This window comes from Pagrus pagrus, assembly GCF_965226575.1.
Source record: "Pagrus pagrus genome assembly, chromosome: 20".
Taxonomy (NCBI): domain Eukaryota; kingdom Metazoa; phylum Chordata; class Actinopteri; order Spariformes; family Sparidae; genus Pagrus; species Pagrus pagrus.
Window position 1 is genome coordinate 23,197,657 of NC_140207.1, and position 13,000 is coordinate 23,210,656.

A 13,000-nucleotide genomic window follows, 5' to 3' on the forward strand; every position below is an offset into this window, starting at 1 on the left:
ATGCTGCAGCAACCACCTGGATGCCCTGTATTTTATCTTACCCTCAATCGTTACGGGAGCAACTAAACCCAGAGAACTCCCAGCGCACCATGGCTTCAGACTTGAAGGTTCTAACTCACTTTCTCGCTGTAGTAATGACATAGAGCGTAGACATGTTGTCATATCACTTTTTGTCTTTTTGGAGCTTTGGGACGATCAGTTCTTCATTTGTGTCGAGCATTATCTCATGGGAACAGCTGTGTGGGTGTGTGGTGAGGGAAAAGGTTGTCGAGCACCATACAGCACACATACACAGTCTGTCTTATGGCTGCATGAATTGTTCGATTGACAGATGATCTCGCATCCAACATCATTCCTCTTTTTCTCTCTTCCTTTCATGATGCTCTATTCTTTTTTCACCCATCTCTTGTTAACTCTCCTCTGCTTCCCCTTTTTGTTATTGTACTTTCTCTGTTGTCTACTTCTTCTCTCTGCTGTGCTCTATCAAATGTCACTTTACTCCAACGTCAGTCTCTCTCCCAAATGTTGGCTTCCTGCAGTAGCTGTTGGTACTGTGCTGTAGGTGCATCCATAATCAATTGAACACATGGACACACAATCCATCCTCTCACTGTCAGAAGGAGGCTGGGGCTCACTAGCTCTGATGACTCAACAGGCTCACCTGTCTGAGCCAGCCTCAACCTTTCAGAGCTTTGCACGTGTGGAGCGAAAGGTCATTGTTGATTTGAGCAGGAGCTGTTTTCATCCCTGTTAAGGTGACACTCAAGAGACTGAGGTGGCAGCTCAATACAGTCATGAATTGAAATGATTTTGCAAAGCACAAGTTCTTTCATCTCTAGTCTTATATAGCTTAAATAGTTCTGATTGCGGACCTTGCTGAAGAGACTTGTATGTATGTATTTTGGCCAAATCGTGAAGAGAAAAGCTGTGGGTGGAATTGCGTAAAATCTTCCTTTAGGCATTTTAACAGCTAGCCAAGCTATTGTTCTATGAAGACACTAAACTCAAAATCACTCAAGAGCATTTAGCATTTACCCATAAGGGCCTTACCCTGGACAAAGCATCCTTCCAGTATCTGTTTGTGGGTGTTTCTGCCAAAAAGAAGGTGACGGTGGTGCACTGTTGTTGCTTGGCTTTGTGTGTCGGCAGGGGTTGAGTGTGGGTGGGGGCTCCCACGGCGCTCCTCAGAACTGGGTCAGAGGGATTAATTTCCTGGCCTGTCCGATGGAAGCTAATGGCAGATTAGCATGGGAAGTTTCACTTCCAAAACAGCCCCTCCACCCACAACCCTCAGCCAGGACTGAGAGGGAGGCAGCATGCAACTTCTCACTCTCCAGGGGTTCGGTGACTGTGTGTTGAGTGATGCCCCGGCCCGACTGTGTGTACATATACTTTTTGTCTGACTCCCTGCTGACCATGTGTGACTTAAGCAATCTGAGGACATTGTGAGCCAACAGCGGCCAAAGTGGTCAAAAGAACATCTAGATGGAACATTGTCAAAATAAATCCTTCAGATGTAGTAATTGCCTTAACAGCTGAGAGGTTTCGCAAACCAATAACTTTCTAGTCAGTCCTGTGTTTCCAGACTTGACCTTCATTACTAAAGTTTTAAACAAATAACACATTCTTCATCTTACAAATGAAAAGGGGAATCCAAAAGCTATAAAATGCACCTTTTTTCCTGCCACAGCCTTATTGCTTTGCAATGGCCAGTAGCTCATGGTGGCTAGTGACAGATTGTTTATCAGAGGTGGGGAAGTTAAAGTTTATATTTTGTGTTGATTTTGGCGGCCCCTCTGGACATTAGCAGTATGAACACCATTGCCTCCTGTGCTGAAGATCTTGATAAGGCTAGCTTTTGCTTTTATTTTGAAAGCAAGTGAAAGAAAGAGGCAACACAGGCAATTCATCTCAGCTGTTTGCAGGATGGCAACAAGGAAATGTGTCTATGTGTGGCTATGTAAGATTGATAACTGTAATATGATGATGGTGAAACAAAGTAAACGTTTAAGTGCTGTACCACCACACTACAGAGCAGTTCCTTCTTCAGGCTGTGAGACTCAGCCGGATAAGTCAGAATCTGACCCGGTGATAGGCAGAATAACTATAACATCTATATATGTAGAAATATCTAGTCTTCTCGCTAATGGTATCGTTAACTTATGTAGGTCATATAGAGGCACCAGTATTACATTTAAGACGGTTTCATATCCAGTAAAAAGTTCCTTGTAGTATGTTTAATCATACATTTGCCAAACCAAGCCATTATTCTTCTTCCTTGAAACCTTCTTCCTCATACAACAGAGCACACACTGTGAAAACAGTTCAGATAAAGAATAAATCTGCCCCTTCCTAAGCTTTATCTCCCGTTAAAGCGACTAGGGTTCTCTTTTTCAGTTTTAACATGTGAAAAACTTCAAGGATCAGGCCCAAGATGTTGATTTGGCAAATGCATGTCTGGTTACCTTCCCCACTTCTGATAATGCAGGTGCATAGCCACTTTCCTTCTTTTGATGGGAAGCATTCAAGCTCTTCCACTAAGTGGACAGGCTCAAACAGAGCAAGGCTAACATTAGCTAATGTTAGCAAACTCAATGTAGATATGGGTGTATAATGGACACTGCTAAGTTTGCTGACTTAATGTCTCTTATCTTCTTGTGCTCTTATTTACCTTGTGTCACTTGAGGACACAGGAGCTGCTCACTTTAGGCATAATGCATACTTGCAGTGATTCAGTGATGAGTATGCTCATATTCCAGTTGTAGAGGCAGTAATTAAGCTGTCTCTGTGATATTAACACATATTTGTATTTTGCATTACATCCTTCCTTTTGAAGATTTTAAGAATTGCTGAAATTAGAAAACTGTGATGGGCATTTTCTGTATATCCTGACAATCTAGAGCCTGAATGAATAATCTGTTGATTGAAAAAATAATCAACAGATTGATCAATAATGAAAATTATCTAATCCTACATTGGAGGGGCGGGTTCAGATCCATTAAATTATCTATTTCGCATGCCATTCACTGGCTCCTGCCTGTCTCCTTCCTGTCCACTGTCCAGTAAAAAGGAATACCATAACAGACAAGTGTTTCCGTCTGTCTCTCCTCACATTATTGTCTGTCTTCTCGCTATTGTGTTTGGGTGCTGCTGGCACCAGTGGACCTTTTTAATGTGCTGGAAGTAATTTTAATAAGGTTTCATACTGCAACTTTCTCTCCTTCTCCTCCATCTTTCCTGCACCTTCTGTATTTGTCTTTTCAGCTTCCATCGGGCCTCTGGTAATACCTGCGAAGCCAGTCTGAGCCCTCCGAGCTGTGCAGGCCCAGCATTTACCCCACAGTTATGACTGTAACATCTTGCTTGCCTGCCAACATTAAAGCCCTTCTAAATTGCTTTCAGGATCCAGATTTTGTCCTTGGCGATTTAGCATTCTGGTTATTGTTTTATGGTTCTGTGTTTTGATTCTGGAAATCACTTTCAATGTTAGCATTAATCTGCTCATTTTAGCAGGGTAGCAACAACATCCAGAAGGAGACTGCCTAATTATTTGTCATTCTTTTGCCCAATCCCAATACAATCTTTGTCCCTGTCATTTAGCCCTACCTCTTGCATGCTCATGCCTAAAAGTAGGATGTCCTGATTCTTTTGGGATAGAGCGATAAGGTGAAGTGTTCGGGCAGGTTATGAGAACTATGTCTTTTCAGTGTATTAGGGTCCTTTACTTTATAACAAGCATACAACAATCACTACTACTTTACTGATGTCTTGGTAGCTAACTAACTAGCTAGCTAACACTACAAAAAAGTCTCAGATTTTGATGTATTTCAAAGATGCATCCCCCTCTTTGATAGCATATGATGCCCCAAATGTAACTAAAGTCCAGCAGTGAAGTTGCTGCTCTTGTTACTGCTCCTTTAATACTAAGTGCAGACTGGCAGAGTAGAAGCGTTCTTTCTTATTCGATAGCAAAACTTGGAAGGGGTTGGTAGGAGAAAAAATCTGAACTGGGATTGAGCCTTCACTTCAGAAGATTTAAAAAAAGCATGTTCCTTGTTAACCCTATGGTCAATACTATATACAATATATGTATGTATTTATGTGTTCTTTTTGTAAGAACCCTCGTAAAGCAAAAGACTCTAGACTCACTTGTTCAGACTTCACCTCGACCTCATTCTTACTCTATTGAAGGTGATATGTTGCGGTTTCTTTCTTGTGACAAATGTACGTCGCTTTGGACAAAAGCATTCTTCTAAATGTAAATGTAAATGAACACGTCACTTAAAACCTTTAAATTGTCCAGCAAAACAGTAGAGCTTACTTGGCTCATTCCCAACTGTCTCTGCTCTCTTTTATAAGGTATTGGAAAGAACGTCATCTGCGACCGGACAGCAACGCCTCTGGATGCCTTCAGAATGATGTCAGCAGCTCAGTACTACCCCAAGTTGCTGAGCATTATGGGAAATGTGCTTCGTTTTTTGCCGGCCTTTGTTCGGATGAAGGAGTTGTTAGAGGAAGGGTACATCGGGGAGCTTCTGGTCTGTGAGGCCCAGGTATGACAAAAACTATAAATGCTTTGTTACCATTAATAATAATGACAACAATGTTATACTTCCACTTGCAAGAAATCAGTCTTACTCAAAGGCACTTTAGCAGCATGGATACTTTCTGACAGGATTTGACCCCAGATTCTACCACAACTGTTAATGTTCTTGTTCTAAGTTGTCCTGGTCACATTCAAGTGAAAAAAGATCTTGCCACAATTTCTGCTCTCTGCCCTAAAGGTCCATAGTGGTAGTCTCCTGGGGAAGAAATACAACTGGAGCTGCGATGACCTGATGGGAGGAGGTGGTCTGCATTCGGTGGGCAGTTACATCATCGACCTGCTGACGTTTTTAACTGGTCAGCGTGCAGCAAAAGTCCATGGCTTTCTCAAGACCTTTGTCAAACAAACGGATCACATCCGGGGAATCCGTCAGATCACCAGCGACGACTTCTGCACGTTCCAGATGGTACTGGAGGGAGGCGCCTGCTGCACTGTCACACTCAACTTCAACGTGCCCGGAGAGTTTCGGCAGGAGGTGATTGTTGTGGGGACAGTCGGAAGGTTAACAGTCATGGGGACAGACCTGTACGGACAGAAGAACAGTGGCGGTGGAGGAAGTGGCGGAGGCCCCGAACTCCTGCTCAAAGACACCACACCTCTTGAGAAGGCTTCCTTACCGGAGAAGGCCTTCAGTGACATACCGTCCCCATATCTCACAGGAACAATCCGCATGATCCAGGCTGTGCGGCAGGCCTTTCAAGACCAAGACGACAGGAGGACATGGGACGGGAGGCCTCTGACAATGGCTGCTACCTTCGAGGACTGTCTTTATGCTCTTTGTGTGGTGGATACCATCAAGAAATCCAACCAGTGTGGAGAGTGGCAGAACATTGTGGTGATGACGGAGGAACCGGAGATCAGCCCAGCCTATTTGATCAGCGAGGCCATGCGGCGGAGTAGGATGTCACTCTACTGTTAGCATCCGGCTGAAGTGCTGACCCCTTTAAAATGGCTGAACGGCTGTGTTACCTTCAAACCTGGAGGTAGCACCACAAAAGCTTTGTTGTTGTTGAAACTGTATTCATACTGCTACTGGGTTTAGTTCTTAAATTGAGTGAGGGTTCGTTTTAATACTGTCAAATCTGTATTGTTACTGTTACAGACAGAGAGGTTACACCACTCTGATACAGAGAGTTATGGTTTCCTGATACCCTGCCTCTGTATTAGAGGAAAAGCAATGTGATCAATAATCAAACCTTTATTTATATGGAAGCCTTTCCTGTTTTCCCCTTCTGACAGAAGGATTGAGTCCTTCCAGGGAGATGCACTTGTAAGTCAAACTGATTCATACAACAGAAAGACGAGCTATAGTCTTACAGTGGAGGCAAATCAGAGAGTGAAACTAATGCTACTGTGTTCTGCTTGACCTTAATGGTATTGCACCTCTCATCTCAGCTTCTCTTCTATATGACTTGGTCTGGAAGACACCTTACACTGTGGGTCCAAACGAGGACAGCCAAGGAAGAACGATAGTCCTCTCAGTTCAAGCTGTGCCGCTGTATTGTTGCTAAAATCTGAAGTACATGTTAGTTTACCAAGTGAATGTTTTAAAAAAAAAAGCAATGTGCTTGATAGCTTCAGTGTCTGTCTGTTCTCTAGGCTTTCTTTGTATGTGTGAAACATGAGAAAAAAGAAATCAATAGTTTGGCTGGTGGGCTTTCAGAGGCGTTTGCCTTCTGGTTCATGTATGCAATATACTGTATCTTCCAGCCTGGAGTAAAGGGTTAAAACACACTATGATATGCCTTTATGCAGTTGCAGTAGCCTTTGCATCAGGTTGTGAGTCCTGCATGAGAGGCCAGTACAGTGATACTTTAATGTTCTTATTTATTGAATGCTTTTTTTATCGTTATGAAGCATGGCCATGAAATACACAGAATTCTGTGTGCTGTGAACGTCTCTGTACTGAGCATTAAGTGTGGATATAAATACAGTCTGCTGAACAATGTTTGGGTATTATCTTCATATTGCAATGCAACGGGTCACACTTGCATCAAGCTACTGTGATTTAGCATTTAGCATGCTTTCTAAAGCAGTAAAACGCAGGTGAAATGCATCACATCAGTTAAGACCCACACCTACAGTTAGACTGGGAACTTGCAGCCAGTTAAGATTAGCATTTCTTTATGTTTCTGTTAGAGGCGTTTGATGTTGGTTGGACACTGGTGTTATTCTGTTTTTCTTAGTGTCAGCAAATGCAATGAAAAGACCAAAACCAACAACATGAATCCATCCATCAACACTGCTGACAACCCAACTGTGGCACTCAGCATCAAGCCCATTGATTCTTATTGAAGATGTCAATCTTTAAAGCTGCACCAATCAATGGTTTTCAATAACGATGGGTCAAATGATAATGGCCAATGTGTAATGTGAAAGGTGTCGCTTATAGCAATCAACCCACAAAGTATTATCACCTGACTCTGCCGTTTCCTTCAAGTCTATGTAACGTTTAAGCATCTTTCAGCTTTTTATGGACAACAACGTTGTCGTTTTGGTTCAGTCTCACCACTCTGGTGCTGTTTTCAGCGAAAAAGGTCTGATACCCTGACAGTTCACGCAAAATGAATGATAAGTCGGTAAACATCATGGAGCATTAGAAGCTAAAAGGGTTGTATATTTCACCTTAGGAAAAACAGAGCTAAAAGAAAAAGAAAATTGGACTTACATCAGATGGCCAGAAATCAGACTTCTACTCTTTTTTATGTCTGCTAGAGTGTTTTTTGCTTGAGCTTAAAAGACAGTAATAAAGCTTTCTTAAAAATAAAAAAAAGACTTACTGTATTTCCCAAAACAGTTCAGCACTGTAATTTTTAGCTAATGTTGCTCTAATGGAAGCAGATAGACTAATCCAAAATTAGCAATTAGCCAGTAAATATTATGAAGCATTTCTTGTGAAAAGACAGAACTAAAAGAAAATGAATATTGGACTCACATTCATCAGCTGGCCAGAAACATGACTAACACATTAGCTTTAAGAACAGGTAATAAATATATTATGTTTAATTTGTTTTGTTTTTTAAAGACTATTTTCCCCAAAACATCTGTAATTTCAGTTTATGCATATTTATCGGGAACTATTTTCAGATGCTGACTCATCCACATTTGATGCTCTATAAAGAAAAATATAGAATATTACCACCCTTATCCTTTAAGGCATAATTTACAAGCATTATGAGTGTAGCTGGCCTTCAGGACTCCAACTACTCATTGTGTTTTACTATCTGTCAATCACACAAGAGAGCTTAATCAAACCATCAGAAAGTATTTGCAAATACAGGTTTGATATCACTCAAAACAGGTGAAAGAACTGACCTACAAGCCAAAAGATTGATTTTTTTGATGCATCTCTGTTCCCCTGTGTGGTTTCAAGTTCTTAAGCTGTGCTGAAATACTATCTATGTAACGACTACTGAAAATGTACATATGAAAATATTATAAACAACAATATGCGGTTGTCTCAAGAGATGAACAAGTACTGTATGTATTTTATTTGTAAAAACCAAGCAACTGGAACATGTTTTGATGAGTGTTGAGGTATTTATTCTTTGTTTATGCTGTTGAAGTTTTGTGGACTGACCTGCAGTGTGTCTGGGAGATTTACAGGAGACTGAGGCCTTGGAGCGTTCAGCTTCTTATAGTTCCCCTTCTATGAATTATTGACCAAATGCTCGTCTTTTAACACTGTTATGAAAAGCTTTATGTTGGCTCTTAAGATGCATCATAAATCATCACAGTCATAATTCAACATAACCTCACTGTCATCCAGTGCAAACACTGATATGAAAAATGAACTGGTCATGGCTCAAAGTATCAGTAATACTAGTGTCTAACCCCTTTTATTGTTTAGTGTTTGGATATGATGTGTCACACCGTGTCTCGCTGATGTCAGGACACATTACAGTGCATGCTGTGGTGCAAGCTGCTGCACAGAACTATGTAACCCTTAGAAGTTACAACTTTTAGAAAACAAACGCCCTCTTTAACTAAAATGCCTGAAAAAGCTCTGAGTCCAACACTGATAAGCTATCACTCTGTAAGATTGCTCAAGGTAGATTATTGCCCCTTGTGTACCAAGCGCCTTATCAAATCTGCATATAGACTTTCCCCCTTTGTCTGATAACAGTTGCCTGATTTAAACCCACACAAGGTGATCATTGGAATTCCCTCTTCTAGTTTAGTTCAAAACAGCATCATTAAGCTGAGATTTATTAACAAGTAGTCCTGAATTAATGTCATGATTTATACTTGAATTTAGGTGTAAGAGAGGATGCCCAGTCTCAAGAATAAATGTTGGCAATGTATGTTTCTGCAAACTACAGATATGCTGCAACTTAACGTTTTTTTAGGTTATCTATTTTATGTTGCGACAGTGCTGTGCTTTGGTTAGGCTTAGGCACAAAAGCCACTTGGCTAGGGTTAGGAAAAGACCGGCTTTGGTCGCAACAAACAGGGCTGGAAATACCTTGAGGTCTCATTAAAAACATTCCGTCTGGAAATTGTTCCAAAGTCCTCTTAAAAAATAGCTTGTGGTTTCACACTTAGAAACGTTGAAACTCTCAACCTGTAGTCACTGGCTTGGTAGCCCCCTGGCCGCCACCATTTATGACTCCGTGCTGGAATAGCCTTAGCTGTTGAGTCCTGTTGTGTCTGGGTGTAAATTATCCATTGATGACTGTGTACAGGGAATCGAAGGTGAGAGACCAGAATTCACACCTGCATTTAACATCAGGCAAAATGCAGCGGCTGGCTTCTGTTAATTGTCACCTACTGTATCATTTGTAAGTGTCTTGCTCTGTGTGTTGAGTTGGAAGTGAATGGACACCAGTGATGATAGAAAGTAAATCTAAGTAGAAAATTTCAACAAGAAAGACAATTCTTCCCCAAACTCTGAGAGTGGTTCAGTCCACTGGTTGAATTCCTCGCCTCCATAGAAGAAAGTCCATACCGTCATGATTTACAGGTTACAAAATCATTTGTTTCTGGTGGATGCACCACTAGGATCCATTTCATGCCGTAGTCATTTGTAAATCTTTAATTGCGGGTTACCATTTAATGGATGTTTCCTGGAGAGCATCTCGTGATGTAGTTCAAATACAGTGCTGAGACTGTCATTTAATATAATTAGCTAAGTTGGGTTTATTATTGATTTTGGAGAAATGTCCTTGACAGAACTGTTCCTTTTGTTATTAAAGGGTAACTTCACCAATTCTACACATTAAAGTGTGTTTACAGGTCTTGGGGAGTGCTGCTGCGTACAGTATGTGAAATATCAAGTCAAGTAGTGTAAAGTCTTTTGTGTCTCCAGATGAAGCTGCATGGGATCTGATTAATTGCCTGCAGTGATACCACTCAGTAGCTAAGTTGCATTGTAGGTAATGTAGGCACCAGGTTTTGAAAAGAAAGAAGAATGTGTGAAATAAAAAAGGCGATATCTCTGTTCTGCTGTATCAATTTTGGTCATTTGTTTTTAAACTGCCCATAATGTGTCCACCAGTGTTACATGAGTGCTTTTCAAAAACCTGGTGCCTACATTACCCACAATCCAACTTAGCCAACTAATCCCTTTCTTTATTATTAGTAACACGGTGCGTTCTCTTTCCAGAACTTCCAGGACAGTTGGAAATTATTGAGAATTTACAGATGTGTGAAATAAAGTTTGTTTTTGTATTTGGAGGTGCAGCTGAATAAAGATGCAGTCGTGACATGTCATTGCTCTGCACACTTGTTTTGCTAGTGCTGTTATCATGGTCCATGAGGAGAATTCTGCAGGGTAAAAGCAAAGGAGTATGTTTGATGGTCTCAAATAGTTTAGCAGTGATAAGACTGTTCTTTCTCAGTAAGCCCCCAAAGAAACACAACAGTAGTCAATTGTAGTCAAAGTCTAGAGAAACTAAACTCAGCTTTAAATCTGTTCCTTTTCAAATATTTTACCTTCTGTCATTCCTTCCCTTTTGTCTCCTAATCCACCGTCTGTTTTCAGGACATAGCAACTTGGCTTTCATGGTTTCATTACCCAGGACTGTATGAGGATCCTCTCACAATAGACCCAGTATGCTTAAATCAGCCTGGGTCCCGTGCTGAGATTGAATTAACTACATTACTGTCCCAGGGTGAAAGATATTCGAGGACCAACCGTGACTCAACAGTAGCTTCAACTTCTTGAGCTCTTTCACGTGTCTGAAAGGTGGATTTACTCTAAGTTTGTGTGGTGATGCTAGCTGGAGGTTTATCCATGTCCACACAGACCCGTCCTCCTCCATGGAGACACAAACAGCTCAGCAGACACGTCCTCAGCCAGCTTCCCATGCACTGTGCTGAATGTGTCATTAGCATCTGCTTCAAATTAAGAACATCAGAAGACCAGAAGGCTTTTCATCTGAGCCTGTGCACAGACTTGGCAAAACACTGGAACAAAAGTCCCTCTTAATTTAGCGTTTGGTGTCATTATGATTGTGTGATAGTGAAGCCTGGAGAATATTCATACATCACAACAGTTTACTGTTTATTAGTGAGACATCTGCAAAGGCCTTTTAGTGACATCAACCCCAGCTGTGCGTAGATTACTCATCTATGCATGAGTTACACTGGGCAGCACTCTGAAACAGATAGTGTCTGAGTTCTGAAGCACTGAATATTTAATGAGTGGAATTTTAATGAGCTGATACAGTCGAGTACGGGGATTTAATACATTTTCAAAAATCGGTCAGCAGCAACAATGTTCACTTGACTCATTTTCATGTTTTCTTTCAAGTGTGTTTTATTTTTGATCTTTATTGAAGAGATGTTAAGCGATGGAACTGATGCTCAGGTGATTTTATGTTATATCATCTTTGCAACAGTGTGGACAGTGAAGCTCGTTCCCTCGTGTTTCCTATCTAACAACTGCTGTGTGTTACGGACTCGCTGATGTAGATATTCCTATCGTTTAGCTCCCTGCTTGTGGCCTGTTAAGGACAAACCATCAATGTGCTTCAGAAAAAGACGTTGCAGAAAAATAAGGCAGGAGGCATCCAGTTCCAACTTTGCACTCTGACTGCCATGTTCGCTGACAGTCGTGACTATGAATTGCTTGTTCTTTCTGTGCCAGCATTCACAAACTGCAGGAAAGGTATTCCCATACTGAAGGAGAAAAGGGTGACGTCGGAGGTGGAGGAGGTGAAAATTGTTCATTTTGGAGATGAACAACCTCAAAGACAAGACAAAGAGCCGCTTCTTCTGCCTTCAGAGACCGTTACTTAGCAATTGGAAGCCACGGTGCCAAAACTAGGTCCTGTCCTGCCTTGTGTCTCTCTCTCTCTCTCTCTCTCTCTCTCTCTCCCTCTCTCTCTCTCTCTTTTTTCTTTGCTCACCTCAGTCTTCCTCACATTCTCCCTCCATCTCTCCCCCTCTTTCTCCAAACAATGAACTCTTAATGGGGCTTTTACAGAGGTAACAGTTTTTCTGTTACAGGGTAATTCTGTCAGTTTTTCCCTCTTTCTCTCTTTTTATTTTTATTGTGAGTCAGGTTGAAGCCTGGAGTACAAGCTCACTGGTGCTTCTTCCCCCTGAAACGTTTCCTCTTCTCTTCTCTTCTCTTCTCTTCTCTTCTCTTCTCTTCTCTCCTTCCTGTAGGAGCCAGGACAGCATCCCCTTTAATAAAAACTAATAACAGACAGACATGTGTTCCGAATGCCTTCCCTCAGCTGGTTTATGAATGCTGACTCCTGCTATGTCTTGCTGTACCCTTAACTTGCTCAAAGAAAAACAAATATCCATCTTGATGCTGTATTGTGATTATATCCAATATTTATTGTCATGTATGTATATTGTGGATGCATGGACCTCTGTACATACTGTAATTTGAGCTCTCAAACGCATATTTATGGCTCTTAATCTAGAGAATGTACTTACTTTAGGAATAATTTATATTTTCTATCCGTTAAGGACAATATGCCATTTTAAGGAGGTCAGCCGATGTCGCAGAAATAAAAGCCCCTCTGAGTCCTCTGTGTGCTGTTAAGTGTGATGGTGCACTTGTGTTAAATGATCCTCCCTTCTTCTTTTTCTGATTGACTGTGTTACTCCTGACTCAGTGTTATACTGTCTCAGCTCCCTGCACCAGTGCTCAGCATTGACTGACTGAATGTGTGTGAAAAAAAAGTGTGCGTCTGTGTGTGTGTGTGTGTGTGTGTGTGTGTGTGTGTGTCTGCAACATGGTTTACGGCTTCAGCACTTGTCTAATGCTGTGGTTTCTATGGAATAAAAAAAGATCATCCATATTGACTCTAGTTTCATTTTTATTTAATTCAATGTCTTTTGGGGACCAGTTGCCCAACTGATATCACAGCTAAACTCGTTCAAGTGTCCGTCTCCTTTCTACATTGTGGGTTTTTCAGACTGTGTAAGAAGAAA

The 13,000-nt window shown here is 41.3% G+C and overlaps 1 protein-coding gene across 1 annotated transcript in view; it reads left to right on the forward strand.

Annotated features, from left to right (window-relative positions):
• The window catches only part of gfod1 (glucose-fructose oxidoreductase domain containing 1), a 39,637-nt gene extending 26,770 nt beyond the window's left edge, over positions 1-12,867 (forward strand). Inside the window, exons 2-3 of the mRNA XM_084340173.1 lie at positions 4,360-4,553; positions 4,785-12,867. Of these exons, the coding sequence (XP_084196299.1) occupies positions 4,360-4,553; positions 4,785-5,525 (935 nt within the window). The 3' untranslated portion in view covers positions 5,526-12,867. The remainder of the gene's footprint in view (positions 1-4,359; positions 4,554-4,784) is intronic.
• Positions 12,868-13,000: the final 133 nt, after the last annotated feature.